Source organism: Anoplophora glabripennis, unplaced genomic scaffold, assembly GCF_000390285.2.
Source record: "Anoplophora glabripennis isolate ALB-LARVAE unplaced genomic scaffold, Agla_2.0 scaffold233, whole genome shotgun sequence".
Classification (NCBI taxonomy): domain Eukaryota; kingdom Metazoa; phylum Arthropoda; class Insecta; order Coleoptera; family Cerambycidae; genus Anoplophora; species Anoplophora glabripennis.
Genome location: NW_019416413.1, coordinates 332138 through 352300, shown reverse-complemented (window position 1 = coordinate 352300; position 20163 = coordinate 332138). Strand labels below are relative to the sequence as shown.

The 20163-nt window shown below is 31.3% G+C and overlaps 1 protein-coding gene across 1 annotated transcript in view; it reads left to right on the top strand.

Moving 5' to 3' along the window:
* LOC108908507 (sodium channel protein Nach-like) overlaps positions 1–20163 on the top strand; it is a 44392-nt gene that overhangs the window by 16466 nt on the left and 7763 nt on the right. The window contains exons 6-12 of the mRNA XM_018712562.2: positions 2715–2845; positions 3829–3916; positions 6752–6850; positions 6907–7096; positions 11249–11302; positions 11360–11468; positions 18585–18682. Coding sequence (XP_018568078.2) covers positions 2715–2845; positions 3829–3916; positions 6752–6850; positions 6907–7096; positions 11249–11302; positions 11360–11468; positions 18585–18682 — 769 coding nt within the window. The remainder of the gene's footprint in view (positions 1–2714; positions 2846–3828; positions 3917–6751; positions 6851–6906; positions 7097–11248; positions 11303–11359; positions 11469–18584; positions 18683–20163) is intronic.

The following is a 20163-nucleotide window of genomic DNA, read 5'->3' as shown; positions in this document are numbered from 1 at the left end:
TAACTTTTAATCCATCTCTTTAAGGATTCGTGCAATTGATCCACGCCCCGCAGGAAATTTAGCAAAAACTTCTGGAAGTGGAACCTCTTCATAAAACGAGACTCGGTTAGACACACTAAGTTCACAAATAAATAACTCGTGTAGGAACCCACAGTTATAGTGTTAAAGAACTTATGTCAAAAATTTAAAGGGGTGAAAAAGGAGCAAAAACTGAGTTAACTGATGTCACAAACTTGTATCAGAAGTTTAAGGTTATAGAGAAAATAGCTAATTAAAAATGTGTTTAAAACTGTTTTGGAACTGCTGAAATACATGTACTTTATCGCTGCGAATACTTACAAAAAATTCTGTAACACTTTTTACGAGTTTGTAGGTTTCTTATGAAGCTGGATTGTATTGGAAAGTCAGTTTGTAATGCATTGTTGTAGTGATTGCTGTGCTGTTTTTGAGAGTACATTTAATAGCCGTATTTCGAAGTTTTTTTTTTTGAAACAAACGAAAATGACCACAGAACTTGTCAAGTGTACCATGCAAGATATTTTGAACGGCGTGCCCCTACACCGCCAATATTTGTTGCTGTAGCGCAAAGAGTTTCGCACACCAGTGAAGTATAACCGCGTCGAGGTCGTGACGGTGGCCCAGGGCGACCACTAAGAATCTTAAATGTCGAGGAGATGATTTAGATTTCGTCGAAGAAGATTCACATCGTAGCACCAGAAATATCGCACAGCAAGTAAATATTTCGTATTTTGTTGTGTGGCGGACATTACGAGAAGCTCACTTGTAGCTATTTCATATTCAATGTGTTCAAGCGCTTATTCCTGAGGATTTTCCACTACGGTGAGGTTTTTGCGAATGGTTGCTTCAGGAACATGCAAGAAATCCTCAATTTACGGCGCAAATACTTATTACTGATGAAGCACGTTTCAGTCGAAATGGTGTACGTAACATCCACAACACTAACCACTGGACTATCGAAAATCCACATGAAATACGTCGCGGTGCCTTTCAGCAACAGTTTTCAGTGAACATGTGTGCCTGTAGACGCTTAGACGGTGCCTCATATCTAGATTTTTTGCAAAATCGTTTGCCGGAGTTATTTGAAGCCATTAAAAGTTCGGCAAAATATGTACTAACCTACTGCATGACGGAGCGCCCGCTCACTTTTTTCGGTGCCAAACCTCACCCCATTAGACTTCTTTTTGTGGGGATATGTGAAAAGTGTTGTGTATTCCACGGAAGTTCGTGACATCGATCAACTGAGACATCGTATTTCCGAAGCTTGTAATACGATTCGAGAGGATGTGGCAATGTTACAACGCTTGCGGGCGAATTGAATACGTCGCGCTGAAGCTTGTGTGCAAACAAATAGTGGGTCCTTGCAATGTTGAGGTAAGTCAGATTTTAAAATTACATTTTACTCAATACAAATCCGTATATTTACCTCATTTTGCCATAACGGACATGTGGCAAAAATATTTGATATAAGTCCATTAACACCCTGTATTATTTTACAATGATAAAATTCTAATATTATAAATAAAAATTCATTAATCGATGATAATAATATAAAACATTTAGAAGTCAAATTAGAAAATTTAGATTTGACATCATCAAAAAATATTAGTGATTTTGTGAGCAAGAATACAGTTTTTATCTTTGAACAATTTAAATTATCTTATGACTACTTTCAAAGTGATCCTGATTCCTAGAATAATAATCTCGACCATCAACAATGTCTGGATACATTCAGAGAATTAAGAGTTGCTAATGACACTGCAGAAACAGGTGCAACTCTTATTGAAAAGTATAATGCCTGCTTAACACACGATGAAAATCAACGACAATATTTACCTACTATCAGTTGTTCAAAACCAGCGTAAAAATGATTCATTATGTGCTAAGTCCAATTATAAGTTATCATAACTTACATTAAACAAAATTAATCATCTCTCATTTGCATATATTTTAATATTATGGTATTTTGAAATCTAAAAGTAAATATAGTTATTAATGAATAAATTAACTGATTTATTAAATAAATATTTTAAATTAAAAATGGAATATATTTTTTTATTTTTATTTTGCAGCGTTAGTATGTTAAAAACTATTTTGTCATAATGTACAACAGTTATTTAACAATTTACAATCAAATTTTCAATACAATATGATAATACAAGGATATTTAAAGTTTTTATACATTTGGTTCAATTTATCTCGTGAACTAATAATAACTCTACGGCTTAGATACTGAGAACCTTTTGTATAGCAAATTTAATTTCCTGTAAAAAGCTATTTATTTTTGTTGTAAGTCTAGTTATTATGAGAAAAATGTAAAAATCGATAAAAATTAACTTAAGATTTTTTAACAGTGAAACCGTTCAAGTCACTTAGATCCTACTATGGGATCAAGAACAACGTTTGTCCTATAATTATTGTCCAGGGACAATAAAATAAAGAGAAATACAGCTTAAATACAGGTGTTAAACGAATAGGAAAATTTAAAAATCAAATAGCGAATACTTAAAATTAGTGCTGAAATTTGGTGAGATTTTTTTTTCCGATGTGTAGGACAATATTTCGTCAGTGGAACAAAAAACATGTACGTTTCGAATGAAGCACCCTAATGTAAATGATTATTGTACCACACAGTGTGAACATAATATTATTGTCCTTTAATGAGAATTTGATATTATTGTTATTTATGATTTTAGTATAGAAAACGATGTTCTCAAATAGTTACGTCCTGTAGATGGAATAATCAGTCTTTTACATGTTGTGACAACATGCTGCCGCTTGAAACGGAATATGGAGTTTGTTATTCATTAAATTCTTTGCACACAAAGTAAGAAAAATCTCTTTCTGTATATACTTCATAAAGTTAGACAGTAAATAAACGAGCTATTAAGATACTATTACTTTTTATATTATTTTTAAATGTATTATGGCAATTCAAACAAATTAAAAAAATATAATTTTTAAAAATTTTATAAGTAGAGTCAAACAATATTCGACACTAGAAATATATGTATGCAAAAGATATTCAATCCTACAAACAATATTGCTAAGTGCCTGATATTGCGGGAAACAATGAGCATCTCCAGCGAGATTGTAGCTTAAAATAGAACTATTTTAAACAGATATTAGATTAAAATTTTTTGTTGCAGCAGCTGATAAAATTGAAATGGTCATATTTTTTATAAATAAACATGGCACCCGTATCGGTGTTTTCTAGGCCCACAAAGAGAACTTTTATGATAAAAAAAAATTAAAATAGAGGATGGCTATTCTGGGACCTCGAAAAGGGATGCACGTATATGTGCAAAATATTTTTTTCCATAGACAGTTATAAATACAATTAGCTGTTTTTTTATTATTTTTAATAAAAATTTATTTTTTCTTAAAGCTACATTATGGATTTTGAAAAATTGGATATTAGTATGATTCGCAAATTTCGTTCCAAAATTTTCATCACGCAAGTTCTTTCTGGATATAGAAATTATCTCCTAAAAGAACGATACGGATCCTATGCTTCGTTATAAAAATGTGATTTTAATTTTTACTAGCTATCTATAGAACATAAACTATTTTATAAAAAATCCTATTAGTACAAACAATTTTTGATATGTAACTGAGAAACCTGGTAGGCATTAAATTTTATACTCGTTTTAGACAATTAGAGTCAATTACTTAATATAGCTTTCATAAAGACGTACAGTTTGGAACATTTAATCATACTTTATGTTACTTTAATAGTTTCTAAACGTAACTACTTGTAAGTAATATAAAATATCACTGCAGTCTCAAACATATATTTGATCTTTCTAGGAAGGGTGCTAAATCTCAAATGAATTTTATGATGAATAGGAAAACTGGTCCTGGAGAACTCTGGCTCCAAACAAAAGACGATGTCAGGGTAACTAAAATAAAAATAGAGATATATACATAAGTTTACAACTAAGGGTGTAAGAAAGATATGACAAACTGTCATCATCAAGACAAATAAAAAAGCAGTACTAACATTTTTTCCATAACGGTTCTTATGTGCTGCGTGAAACTTCGAAAATTGAAAATGTATCAAGACTACATTGTTTAAAAAATTTGTTGCTGCTATAAGTCATCCAAAGATATCAAAAACGTAATTTGTTGTTACCTTTAAAACAATTAATTGACATTTTTGTCATAGTGACTAATACGTTATACATGCATAGCTTTCAAAAAAATTTTATTGCTATAATTTTGATATCGAAGCATTATTTACATCAAAATCTATTGAGAAAAGTCGAAAACATAAATCCTTGCAACCATTAAATACATTTATTGTTGCTAAATTGTTGTTGTTCTAATTTTGATATCAAAACGTTCTTTACATCAGATCAATCGAAAAAGCTTCTCTTGTAAAATTTTCTTCATAGTAAAAAATTAAAACAAAAATTAATTTGTTATCGTATTTAAAATATTTTTTTTATAACGACTATAGAGATGAAAAAACAATGTTAATTTTTTTAAATAAATATTGCTCCTATAAATTAGTTATCATTTTTTACATCACAACATATTAAAGGAAATCAAAAACGGAACTTGTTACTACTTTCAAAATAGTATAATACTTCATCATGTACTTAATAAACACCGGTTGATGCCTTGACACTTTAACAGCTATTTGGGTCTGTCAGATATTATATATATATTATATATATTATGACCTTTATCTAATGAAAACATATTAATTGAATTGTATGCGTCTTTTCTTCGTAGAATTCTTTGGTCACCGTTAAAAATCCAAAAATCGTGACAAAACCTATTATCAGTAAAGCATAGATGGAACTTTGAATATCTTAAAGTTTTACAAATTTCAACGAAGGGTTGCCAGACAAATAGATTCCATCGTTCTATAATTGCAAATCTCTAATAGTTGAGAAATTAGAGCTAAATAATGGACATTTATCTGTGATCTGATTTTCATGGCTAATTTTGTGATGATTTTTGGACTTTTCACATGTGAAGTGTGAATTCGACAAAGCAAACTCAAGAGATACGAAAGGTCTGGCAAAAATGTGTACCAAGCCTATTTCATTAATATTTCTTGAATAACTGCTCAAAAATTGTTTCATTTTCAGTTTTTAGAACCTTTAAGTTATGAAAAATATGTTACTTTTTTTGTTTATTTTGATAATAGGAATTAGCTCTAAAAATTTGTCACAACATACTCGTAATTAGTACGATTTATATCATTTAGCTGTTACACTTTATTGCAAAACTATGTCAATGATATTTGTAACATTATGTGTAAACAAAGTTAATTTAAGAATACAATATTTTTCAAATTTAATTTTCCTAATACAATGTTCTTACAACTCTTTAGCAGAAATTAAATGGTCAAGAAATTCAACAACTAATAAATCGCAAATGCAGATCAAAATTAAACATAGGTACCTACCCATAGTAATTTTAGATTTTTCTATAATTATTTGATCAGTGATTGTCTGCTATTAGTTTAGCTTCAATATGTACTAATAACAGCTATTGTGGTACATGTATTTTGACTTTCCGCCCAGTGACAAAGGTATGAAACAATACTTGTTCGTATCTTTATAAAAAGAAAATATACAGGGTGTCTGTAAATTTCACCGACAACGTTTGACTGCATATTCACGACTATAAATAAGTGCAATCTACAAAAAAAAAATTAATAATTTTTTTGGTTTTTGAGTTACAGGCCAAAACTAATTTAGTTAATAACTTCATAACCCTTTTACCGATCGCGTTAAAATTTGGCACATTTATTTGGACTATTATGGCATATTATTTCTTAAAGTTTTAATCAAGTAGATGTACTACGTGGTGGTTTTCTCCGGTTACCTCACCTTTTACAGTGGTCGTATTTTTTTTATTTAATGGGCCAGCGGCAAAATTGTAAACGTGCGTAGGGTGCAAAATTTTGAAGTTCTTGAGCAGGATTTAAATGAAATGGCCGATGAAGTTGCTGTTATATACATTTAATTGTCTTGATACACTGCGGACACTTCTTCTCGGCTCATTTTCAATAACATTAAGAATTTCTTCTTCTACTTCAGGTAGCGACTGACGAGGACGACTGGCCGTTTACAGTATCTATGTTGTAAAAGTTTTTACCGCTAAAAGGGGAAGGTTACCGGAGAAAACTACCACCCAGTATATCGATTTGACTAAAGCTTTAAGAAATAATACGCCATAATAGTCCAAATAAATGTGCCAAATTTTAACGCGATCGTTAATAGGTTATGAAGTTATTAATTAAATTAGTTTCATTTTTGACAACTTTGAAGGTCTGTACTGAACTCAAAAACCAAAAATTTTTAATTTAATTTTTTTTAGATCATATTTATTTATCGTCGTGAATATGCAGTCAAACTTTGTCTGTGAAATTAGCGGACACCCTGTATATCAATTACCAACGACAAAATAAATTAATCATTGTTTTCCAGAGTTGTGACAGGGTATGTGCATGATACAGATATTTCATGAAATAGAGTTTTGATTGAATAGAACTGTTGATTTTCTACTTTTGTTTCGAAAGATTTGGTGGAAAAATAATATTCGTGTTGAATAATAATGTGTTTGTCGCACGTTCATGGTAGGTACGAATAAATGTAGGGTTATTAAATTCAAGTCTGCACTGCATATTTTTCTCTTTTTTAATCTCGAACATACTTTTCTACAATGGCTCTTTCGCGTTCCAATAAAATTGATTATAGAAACATATTTTCAGGTTTATTTCCATGCTCCAGAAGACGTTCCTTTTATCAATTCAGATCCCGATCAAAGGAAAGATGTCATGTTGGGTGAATCCGTAAATATATCTATAGATGTAAGAATGTGGGTGTATTAGGATAATAATAGTTTTAAATTAAAATGTATTTTCAGGTTATTGAAATTGAAAATGACGACAACGTTAAACATCTACCGGTTTGGAAAAGAGCATGCAAATTTCCGTGGGAGAATGATGGCGTGTTTGTGCATGACTATTACAGTTATTCCACTTGTGTCGTTCAGTGCCATGCAGAAAATCATTTTAGACTTTGCAACTGTACACATCATTTAATGCCCTACTATAGTAAGTAAAATTAATGAATGTCATTTTTTGATTCGTGTATGTGTAAATGGAAGTTCCCTCCTCTTTGTTGGTGGGGCAAAGGGTAACTTTAAAATCTTAAATAGGAACTCCTATTTGTTATTACAGATTCAGATTCTATGGCTAAAAGTACGTAAATATTTTTTTCGATTCGTGATAGTTGGCGCTGTAATCGACATTCAATTTTTTATACTTTTGCTACTGAGAACTTATGCATGCGATTCTGTAATACATTTGCAATAAAAAATGCCACGTTTTCACTGTAAATAATCAAAATTAGTCTTAAAATAAATTTTATTTCTCAAATTTTAAATTAGGTACTGAAAAATCACATGTCAAGAAACTACTACTATCGTAACCAAGGAAGAGACGCCCCTTTTGGGATAGTTACCCAACGCGATATACTTCGCTTATGACTTATCGGAGTGCTTGATTAAATCTGTTTTCAGATAATGTAGCTTTTTGTATTTTGTTTAAGAAACACCATTTCTTTTGTTAAAAATATTTCTATAAAAATGTGTTTTTATTATATTTACATTTAATGTTTGTGTTATTTCTTTCTTCGAATTTTTTGTAACTGCAAAGAAAAAATAAACGTAGGTACAAAAAAGGAAATAACTTTAAGAAACAACTCATTTTAATCAAGCACCCTGAAGGAAACAGAAAGCTACTAGGTCCACGGAGTGTTCCTGGGTTACATTACAAGTATTTTATTACTAGCCGTTTACATTTCTACAGGTAACAATTTTCCAGTTATTCGAAATTTACAAAATGAATAAACTTTTTTACGGCGATTTTCAAGTATGTATTTATATAAAACATGGTATTTTTTTATTGCAAACACATTTTAGAGTCGTATGCATAGGTTTCCAGTAGAAGAAAAATGAAAAGAAGAGTTTCGTTGATTACAGTGTGATTACAAAATGTTTCAGACAAACCCTACATATTTTTACCTGTAAAATCCGAATTTACAATAAAAAATAGAGTGTATTTCCTCTGTGAATATATTAAATTTTGATTATTGATTTTTTTTTCGTAGAGCATCTATTTTTTGATATTTGAAATTTTTTGGTTAAAAAAATTACACGGTATATTATTAAACTTTACATATAATCAGAAATAATATAAAAATTATAATTAATATAATCAGTGCCAAAATAGCGGATGGACTTTGGTCTTCAATTTTTGATCTATGTTTTTACATTTTTCGCGAATATTAAATTGCACAGATTTTTTACACATGATTGGAGTTCCTAGGATGGCTTTCTTATTTTTCAAGCTTCAAATTTAAACTATGGCTATTATGTAATTTTTTTTTCTAAAATACTGTGTAACTGTGAGTTTACAACAAACTGTAGAAAATGATTTCTTATGTCAAAAAAAAAATATTTTCCTTTTAAACAGTTGATTTATAGGGTTCTTTAAAAATAGGATGTGGGAAGTGTACATAATATAAAGAATTTTACTTGGGGAAATAATTAGGGTAAATGTGGGAGAAATGCCGCGATGGGAAAGATGACACAATGCTCATCGACAACACTGGCTTATTCTAACAAGAGTATCTATTGTATATGTGATCAGTGTGTGGTTAACTGTAAAAATAACAACAGGTCGTTGAAATTGAAGATTTATATCAAATACTATTTGAGGTGTTTGTCGAAAAACACTTGGGTAAGTAACGAAAATTTTGGAATATATTACATAACTCGGTGCACCCGTCAAATTAGTTGATATTTCAAAAGAATTCCTACGGAAGATAAACGCTGGTTAAGTAAGGTTATGTCTGCGTAGCCTTTCATTGTTGCCGCGATAACGGATAGTAAGATATTCATTGAGGCGTCTCTACCATACATTGGGTGTAGATGCCACAAAGAAATGTGGTAGAGTTGACGCACTAAATATATATTTTCTTATAGGACAATATGTTTTATAATAAGTTTCTTCAAACCTTTGAAGACCTTCTTTTACCAAGCTTGTGATCAGTGGATTAAAATACACCAAGATAGAAGACATACTCGCCTACAGTTTGGTAGCCTATTAAACAGCGCATGGTCTCGTGCAGCTACAAGTGGAACAGCTGTAAATGGTTTTCGTGCTGCAGGTGCTTTTCCTCATAATCCACAAGCTATACCAGATCACGCTTTTATAGTATCAGATCTTCAAATTGCTGGCTTATAAAATACTGAACAAACGGAACCATCTTATGTAACTTTAGAATCTGGCACAACAGAGAATAAATCTACGTTACATTCGTCTGGATTAAACGTTATTTCACACAATTCATCTAATACATACCTACAAAACCTGTTCCTTCTACATCAAAAGAGTATGACACTACTCCAGGGAAGCTGCTTCAACATATATCACCGATTCCTGTAATGTTAACTTCTAAAAAAGTAGGAAGCTAACTGCTGAACATTTGACAAGTCCAAGCTACATTGAAAAAAAGAAAATAACTGCGACAAAATTAAAAAAGGCAAAGAAAATACAAAATAAACCAAAACTGAAAACATTAAAACGAAAGCGTAATAAGCAACCACTGTCACCATCCGAGTCTGATGAAGAAATGTCAGTCCATTCTTCAAGTAGTGAGATGAGCAGTATAAATGAAAATGAATGTGCGGAGTGTCTTGAGTTATACGAGTCAACTGCTTCAAAATCAGATTGGATTCAGTGTATATGATGTGTACGATGGTTACACGAAATGTGCACAGTATATAAAACCACCTGTAATCCATGTGGAAAATATTTGTTGAAAACGGCTCAAGTAAAAAAACATTTAATGTAACTTCCCATAAGCCACCTCACCCAACACGTATGCGTCAACTCGCCCACCCCATGTAGGAGAGATGGCCGAATGTATAGGTGTAAAAGATATATTTTTATTCAGTTAATTACTTTCATATTAAAAATTAAAATGTGTTTGTTTGTTAATAAATATTTCTAAATCATGTTTGTCTTCTCAATTTATCCTGAACTTGTTTTTAACAAAAGTTGTACTAAATATTCAAAAAACTGCAGCGTCTCTCCTACATTTACCCTAAGTAGAATCCCGCTAATAAAAGTTATTATATTTTTTTCGAAATTCCAAACTAATTTTATTTTCATTTAATACATATAATAATTTGGACACAAATTTAATCACTTTAATTTCTTTGTGTCGACAGTAGTAGCAGTCACAGTAGCTTCAGTTGAAAACAACTCTTTTATGAAGGGGACAGAAACGCAATCTAATAATTTGGGACTTTTCTTAATGATAAAGCTTTTGCCTCCTAATTCGTTTATGCGGTATTCTTTCAATTTCCTTAATAAGTTAAAATTCTGTTTCTGCGAAATTTTATTTTGTTAAATATGTTGGTGAAATGACGAAGCTTTATTGTTTCAGAACTTTATGTTTTTCAAAGACGGTATGTAAAAATTCATTAAAATAAAATTTTAATAAAGACGTAGATGCCCTTACATGGATACCGTTTCGTGAAACTTTTGGTAGTCTTACACTGAATTGCTTTGTCACTCCCTCAATAAAAGTGGCATTGCTCATGATAGAAGAAGAATGGAATAGAATATTCATTAAGGAGACAAACTGTCGCTAGTACTGTTTGATCACGAGCACTCATATTACAGAATCTACCTAGGCGTTTTTCGTATTTAATACATAGTTTGACAATGACATGAATGCAACAACGGCACCAAACAAACTGGTAGTTAAAGCACTTCAAATGCTGCAGTTGTACTGTGTGATGCAAAAACAGTCTGTTATGTGTGAACAGTTTCGTAGTCTCTTGCACTTGCAGTTTGAACGGGTACCTGCAGTATGAAAAGTTACATGCTGCTCGCTACTTTTGGGATACGTGTGAATGCAATATGAAACTTTTGTAACCGAAACTCTTAAAATGCGCAGCAAAAGTAGATGTGTCTGCTCTTACCTTTAGTATTCTCCTAAAATTTATCGAAAAACTAGCTTTTGATGCACTAGGTATTGTAATGGGTAACAATAAAAAAAATGATTACATTTTCTCATTTGACATAGAATTTACAATATAACGGAGGACAGCAGCTATAACATTAACACATTTTTATGTATGGATGTGAATGCAATGGATTAGATGTTTATATCTAACGATTACTTTTCAGACAAAAGAAGTTACTGCTACATCAGAGGATTGAAATGCTTGACTGATAATTTCGGTAAATTCTAACAAGCTATTAGTAAACTATTCCAAGTTAATGTTATCCATATTTCAGAGACGGTAAACAGACTCCATGCTAAAGGTTTTGATAAGCCAGGATTAGTTTGCGATTGCTTGCCTTCATGCGTTGAGCCCGAATACAAAGTTATTGTAGATACAAAGGGGTAAGAATGACAAGACATAAAGGTATTATAGGTACAAGTATTTGAGGAAACGGGTAGAAGTCTTTTCACTCCAGTACCTAACAAGAAATTCATTGTTGGTTGTGATAGCCCGATGAAACTGAAGTGTATGTTAGTTTATGCTATAAAAACACTGTTGTGAACATACAAAACCACATTTAACTCTAAATTTGATTGTCACGTACTTGTATTATTATCTCTTCTATTATTGAACACGCATCTTTTGCAACATGCATATCCTCAGTTGGATTTGTATCAAATTCCGTGAAAAAATATTAATTAAATTTTGAATTGGTGATCCTCAGTAAGAGAAAAATTGAATTGATCATTAACTTTGTATTGTATGAAAACGAAAAATGTCTTAACCATGGAGCAATGAAAATATTGTATTACAAACGACAAAACGAGGACAAAATATAGTAGTATTTCATTTTGTTATCTCTCTTGATTTTATCCAGATGACATCAGAAAAAAGTGTTAATTGCAGTCTTTAGTGGGTAATCGGGCTATGAAATAATAAATAAATTAAATACAATTTTCAGTAATTGGCTCCTTTTAAATATGACTTATTATTAAATCAAAAGTATGTAGAACCAATGGACAAGAACTAAGGCAAGGAGATTAGTCCCTAAGGAATTAGGAACTGTGATGGATGATATTCGAAAGCAATATAATAAATGTATAGAATAAAATGAAAATTTGGGAGGTATTTAAAAAATTTCATACTCAGACAATATGTTAGAACGTGCCGAAATCTCAAGGAGTTAATAAATGGTAAAAAAATACTATCTAACAATATCGGGTGATATTATGTGCATGATAGGTATATGCCCTGGCTAGCTATTTCCAATTTAATTTAATAAATAAAAAAAAAACTTATAACTACAAATAAAACAAGGAGGCAGTGCCTTTTCCAGGTTTTAAGGCCAACTAATTACAATATTTTGAAATAGGGCGGAGTGCCCTTTTTCGCTTCACCTGGGAACTCGAAAACCACAAAAGAGTTCCCAAATCTAACTGATTAAGTAACAATTTATTTCTATTCTTTCGGGATTGTTCTCTTAGAATCAGAGTGGAAGGAAATATTCAAGAGATTTTATTTGTGACGAAACAATATATTAAAGAAAATTTTAAATAGCAGGTAGCATTTCTCCATAAATTACACACATTTGCCACAGAATATCAATTAGTATATTATGATTACACCAATCAATGGATATCCACGACCTGGTTTACATGGGGTAAAGTTGTATGAAATATTATTTAATTTAATTTTATGAGTAGTGGACTATTTAATGCTAGTTTAGTAATTAAGGGAAGAAAAGTAAATTTGAGTAATTCTTAAGACTAAAATTTATTGTTTTCCTCACAACTAGGGGTGGTACTTAGATAATACATCACAGGGGTACTAGTATTAAATATGGTGGTTGATAAGTACCAGTTAATAGTATAGTAATTCAAATAAAANTTTATTGTTTTCCTCACTACTAGGGGTGGTACTTAGATAATACATCACAGGGGTACTAGTATTAAATAAGTACCAGTTAATAGTATAGTAATTCAAATAAAAATAATAATGATAGTAACAACGATAATTTGACATCCACTTATCTGGCAAACATCCAGAGCGTTGGTTCCAGAGGGATCTAGTTGAGTAAGGGTGAATGGTATTCAACTTGAGTGATGAAAGGTAAGTATTCTTCCACGTGGTGGAAGACAGTGGGTGGAAACAGCCCACTAAAACTGCAAATAATTGGTAAGATCTTAGGCCCTCAAGGGAGGTTACGTAATCCTATTCTGACACGTGTGGTAGGAGTAACCTTGGTGGGGAAAAAGTAGTCCCACAAAAAAAACGCTAGAGATATAAAAAGGCATTAACTAACGCCCCAGCACATGAATGAAAGGTTAACAATAATTGGTACATACCTCCTCTGTAGAGGGTTTTCTGATTATCAGGAGATGGTAAAACGGCGTAGATGGTGACACACTATAGAGGGAAAACCTCTACCGTGGAAAATTATTTTCCAGGTGCTGGACAAGTGATGCTGACGACACAAAATTCCTAAAAGGCTATACTTTTAACACCAAATAACTGCAATAAAAGTATAAATTTCTGTCAAAGCACTTTAAATCCCAAATTAGGGTGATTCTAACTTTCACAAAAGAGCTTGTCCACTTAGTCGTGCACACTGTTTTTCCAGAAGTCTCGAATCTATTTTAAAAAAGTCTTGGAAGGAAACAATAAAGATACCAACAGAAAAGAAAATAATAACCTATAATTTCCGGTATACCAATCCACTAATCCATTATCAACACTCAAGGGAGGGAATTAGGTAAATAATAAATAAATAATGAGTTATAGGAGTATATAAATAAAATATATTGGCGATACGATAATATGATAGAAAACACGGGACAAGCAATTTTAATACTTAAAGATACCTACTTTGTTTAGAACACCTTTTTATCTCGTGGTTTTTATAAATTTTACTGCGCCTATGAACGGTGAACTAGGCATGAGGCCGAATAAATTTGGTGATTTATTTCACTTTCCGAATCGCTATACGATATTTAAATAGGCAACTCAAAATACTTAGGTATAAAGTTATTTGTATGTTTCATGAAAGAATTAAAATGTTTTTATGGTTACGCCGTTATCAGCAATTTTTTGTAATTCGTAATTATAATAATTAAATGGTTCATATATTAAAATTGAAAATTATTATTGAATTTGTCACTGAACATTAAAAAGAGCGCATTTGTGAACATTTTAAATGTTCGTTTAATTTATTTATGATTCCATTCACCCCTATTTAAGTAGAATATAAATGATAAGAACATTAATATTTATTTTAAAATTAGCAATTAATATTACTTTTTTTTATTAAATTTGGTATAAACCAGTGGGAACGATACAGAATTCAATGGTATAGTTAGATTTTAAATAACAGAAAAATGCCAAGTAATTTATGTTAAATTTGACAAAAGATGTAATAAGTAGACGTTGACAAAAACTGTCTTGAACAAAAAAGCATCATATAATAATTAGGTACCTCTTTTTCAATAGTATATTATTTAACGAGCGGTAATGCAGGTCATAACTCACGCAGATGAAGTTTGCAGCACGAGCCGCAGGCGAGTGCTGTAATTCATCAAGTGAGTTATGACCATTACCGCAAGTTGAATACTATACTTTATCTACGACTACATTTTCTGTATATTTTTATATACACCTTTATACCTACTTGTTTTTTGATTTTTCTGGTAATAAATTCTGTATTGCATTATTATTACTTCTCTTATTTCAGGTGTACATAATAACTCATCTTCGCTATCTAAATTTATCTTTTTTAGGACTATTATTAGAAATTGATTTGAAAACGTCAAAATTATTTTGTTAAAATATCAAATGACATTAGTCCCCTCAATGATAATAATTGACAGTTCCGCCTACTGAGAAGCGTTGGCAATTTAATAATTTTAAAATCTTTTAATTATTCATTCCTTTCCACTTGTTAAAAATTCTTTCCATTTTACACCAATGGAACGTATTTATCGGCTTAAAAATTTCCAAGAGTTTACTGCGTACACTATTTACATACCGAATTATCATTGTAGAAGCCCAGCGTGAGTTATAATAACTCACTATAAAAGCTCACGCTACTTGTTTATTGATACTATTAATTGCTCAAAAGCAGTTGAATAATTAATATATAAATTAATAGGAGTAGATAAATATATTTAAAGCGTCTTTAGTTAGTTCTGTAAATGCATTATCTATTTTACAGAACTTTTACGTGCGCGTTGTATACAGAACAAGATGTTTTCTAAATGCAACTTCATAATTAAAAAGTTGTTCCTTAGTCCGTTTTAGGTCAAAACGTATTAATGCACCAAGAGTCTAACTAAAGCCATTGCTTTCTGAGACAGATGAGCTGAAGATATCAAAAATATTAAATATGTTTAAATCACGATGTTTGACGCAACTCAGACTAATAATTTAATCAATTAAATATAAAAATTAACTGAGACAGTACAAATGTATCTGAGGCGGAGATAGCATATATACCGTAAGCAAAATTGGACCTACTTTCACTCAAATTCAGTCAATAATGTATCAATTTTAGTTCAAATACACTGTAAAAAAAATTCACTCAAATTTCACTCAATTTTACTCAATAATGTATTAATTTCTGTCCACGCCCGTTTGAGTGAAATTGTAACTCTATTGGTATGAGTACAACTGAGTGAAACTATTGCATTGGAAATGAGTGTGTTTTACTCAAATCCGAGTGACTGCTAACTATCAATTGAGCGACTTTTGACTCTATTCTGAGTGTATAAAACCAATTTAGAGTTGACTTTTTCCCTAATATGATTTAAACTTAACTATTATTGACTCATTTTTATTCAGACTTGGTTTTTAATTAATGATTAATTAAAGTATAGTGTTCAAATTAATTCACTTCGCGGGGCCTCCTCCTGTCCTGGCTGACACGCGCCAGCTGAGACCCGCCGCGCCGCCGCCGGCTAAGGCCTGTTCTCTTGGCGATCACGCTTTTCTGGAGCATCTAACGGGCCCCTATCAATTGTGGTCGAGATTACAGAAGCAATATGTAAGTGGTGCCATCTTTATGGCGACATTCAGATTACTCGAAATTAATATCTATACATTTAAACTAACTCAGTAATGAGGACATTTACTCTGATTAGGTACAAGTGCACCAAAACCGAGTTCACGTGAAGAATTTATTTAAGGAGTACCTATATTTGAGTGAAAGTACTCAGTTCTAGTTTAAATATAATCACTAATGAGTAAAATGATCAAAATGCCCAATATTGAGTGAAAATGTACTCAATAATTTCACTCAATGGATTCACTCCGAACTTTTATTGCTTTCACTCACACCGATTTTTTTACAGTGTATTATCAAAAATGTGTAAAATTATCAAAATGCCCAATATTGACTGAAAATGTACTCAATGGATTCATCAGGTACCCACCTTTTTGCTTTCATTCAGACCGATTTTTTTACAGTGTAGTAGTTTTTTCAGCACCTTTGCCTCTGGTTGTCGTATTTGTGTACCATTTCAGACATTTTTTAGTATTGATTAGTTAATCGATGAGTCTAAGTTTATCAGTCTAACTGCCGGTTTATCAAAGTAAAATTAACTATGATTTAACTTGTTCGAATTTGGTTGCTAAGGTATGACACTTGATTAGCTATTGCTAAGGGGTTTAGTTATATCAAGGTCCCTAAAATAAACTTTTTCAGAAATTCAGATAATACTGCCTTTAGCCGTATCAACTACATAAAATGTCGATCAGCGAAATATGGTCATATTAATCTTTTGTTGCACAGCTCTGGCTATCAGAAAACATGTGGGGTTTCTTGGCCCCAAACGTGACTAGGCCAGTGCCTAATAGTAAAAATTCCTTGCCTTGTAAATGAATATCGTTCGGCCTAAGAATATTTCATAAATTATAGATCTTGTTGGATATACTCAAACAACTATTTACAAAATTCCCTTCTATACGCAAAGTTCCTTTTCCGTAAAATTCTGTATGCTATGATATTCAATAATGAAGGAAACTCACTTTTGACAAATGATCCTCTTCATGATACTATTCCTGTTAATAGCACTTTATAGAAGTAACATTGGAATTGAATACAAAAAGGAATATATAATTAATATACTCGGACTACTCGGAAATTTTCTGGGTAGTTTTTCACAAGGTTGAATAATATACCTACCTTTAAAATGACTTTTCTATTGTCGAGTTCTAATAACCTATAGTCGAAAAAATATGTTTTTTTATCTTCATCACATTTTGTCTTCAAAACAAGTGGTTTATATTATGAAAAGGACCCTGCAATACCCTTCTACAGGGTGTTGCATGACGTACTGAACAAACTTAAGGAACAGGTCCCTAAGGTCATTCTGAATGGGTTCATGGGTTCAATACTGTTTTAATATCAATCTCGCTAGCTATGAATACGTTAAGTTGGCAAAACAAGTGATAGTTGATGTCAAAATTTATAAGCTCAGTTTATGTAGTTTATGAACGTGTTTCTGGTAATACCTACCTTTTCGGCCTGATCTGTTTTCAAACGAAGATTATGTCGACATAGTCTACATTTATGGAGAGTCTTAATGACGATTTCCAGACAGAAGAGTGTCAAATCGTCAAACATTTGATTCTGTGTTTCGACATCGGAGAATGCATGACCAAGAAACTTCTTCCTTAAGAACATCATGCAACACCCTTTATGTAAGAAATGACTATATTTGTAGAAGTAAAAACCTTTTAAGTTTTTTTTTTATATTTTCGTATAACTAAATTTTTTCATCAAGATAGAGTTTACTAATAAAATATTTATTAATTTTCTCAAAATAATTTCAGTTTCGAAAAGCCGCAGCGCCACAGCAAACTTATAAAGCCTGTAGCTTTCCTGAGGAGTTCCACATCATGAATATTAAACAATTAAACCCTTTTCCTTGTACAAAGAAACTTTTTGGCCTCCTTAGTTCGATTTCAGGATATAGAAAGGGCATGTCTTAAAAGAGACTCCGAAAGGATACAAAAGAGATCAGAGTTGTATACTGACAATGTCTGAAACGACTTGTTTAAACTCCTCTTAAAGTGTTAGAAAATATAGGTACTTGATTACAAATAATTGCAATAACACTGCATTAACAAAGCCAAATTTTTAACTTAAAAACATATCTTGATATTGAATACAGAATTACCTATATATAGCCAAATCGTCACTTTTAATGCTCATATAATTGATGACAGACACCAGTAATACACTTATCAATAGTTGTACAACTGTTCTACAAAAATAAAATGATTTATTAATTTTTTGATATTAACTGAAATAGTGTAGTTCTGCCTTTTTCGACAGATTTTGATCAGATTATGTTTTATTCTCAGATTTTATTTTGTAATAACTTTTTAGTGATGTATTTGCCAGATATATGTGTCATATATACTACGTTTTGTTTTGGCTGAAAACTCCATGCAGAACTGAAATAAAAACTTCTGTAACTGTAATTTCAAATTCAATGGTAATGCTAATCTGTGTTTTATAGGGTTAAAACTACTCAAAGCGAAATATATATTAAAATGCAGTCGCTACCAACTTCTAGATTTAAACGTATAGTTGTAAGAACGACAATGGACCTAGTTGGTAAGTAAAAATCAATACCAACTTTAGAAAATAAGATCGCTATTATTTCCTTCCTCATGTAGTTTGCAATTTTCAGTGAGGCGAATACGAAACGTTTGTTTTGTTCTAAGGTTTACCTATTTTTGTTTTACAACGTAATAACAACAAAGTAATACTCTGTTGAAACTTAAGTACCTACCTATGTAAGGTACAATAATCTGAAGCGATTTTCTAGAAAGAATAAACACGATACTCTTTCCTTTCACAAAAAATACATTCTACAAAACGATAAATTACACTTTTGTATTTCAAGACAACTGGAGAAAATTGTAGTGTTTTTTTATATTCATAGGTCCAATATTCAGTAATTGAGTAAAATACAGAAAAATATTCAAATTCGTTGTTAAAAACAATCTTGTTATTACAGAATATTGTAATTATAAAATTATGAGCATTGAAAATATTTTTTATTTAAAATCTAATTCGATGTAGAATTTTTATTGTTAAAACTGTTACAATTAGTAGTAGGTACTTTTTTTTATGAAACAACAATAAATTATATTTTAAATAATGATTTTATTTATAAAATGTAACAAAATATTGTTTACATTTCTACATTTATATTTGCAAGGGAACAAATATTTTAACTAGTTCACCATTTTTTCTCAATTTTTTTTTTTTCATTAATTTGGGACAGAATCCGTCACCAACATTTTTCTAAACGTTATTGTTTGTCCATAATTATTCAACTAATTTGACTTACTATGTATCACTAACGACGATTTAATTATTTCACTTACTACTACATTACTTTGTATTAAGAAAATTTGAGAAAATATGTAAATTTATAATGAGATAAGAAACAAATAAGAATTTGTAAGACGCACACACACACACACTTTTTCCAGATATGTTTCCATTTTGCGAAGCTGTCCTGAATAGCTTCAGTTGAAAAAATGATCTACACACACACACACACACACACACGCACGCACGCACCTATCCTTTAAAGTCTAAAACGAATTTGTTTTGATGTCATCATTAGTCTGAAATTGACGTCCTTTCACCATTGATTGATTTTAATTTCGGAAATAAGAAAAAATCTCAAGGAGGACGATAAAGATGGCGAGGGAGGAAAATAATCTGATTTTTGGCATAAAACTGACGAATCGACAAAGCTGGCTGTGTGGGCGCATTGTCATACTGCAAAAACCATCAGTTGTCCTGCCACAACGCTGGTCTCTTTTTTGCAAAATTTTTCATGTAACCATTGTAAAACACCTAGATAGTACATGGTTCACTCTTTCACCTTGAGGCAAGGATTCAAAATGCACAATTCCATTGAAGTCGAAGCATCACTTTGTCATTGGATCGAGACTGACGTATTTTTCTAGGGCGTGGGGATCTTTCGCCAATCCATTGTAATGACTGATCTTTTGTCTCATCGTCGTAGTCATAAACCCAGCTTTCGTCTCCGGTTATGATCCTTTAAATGAATGTTT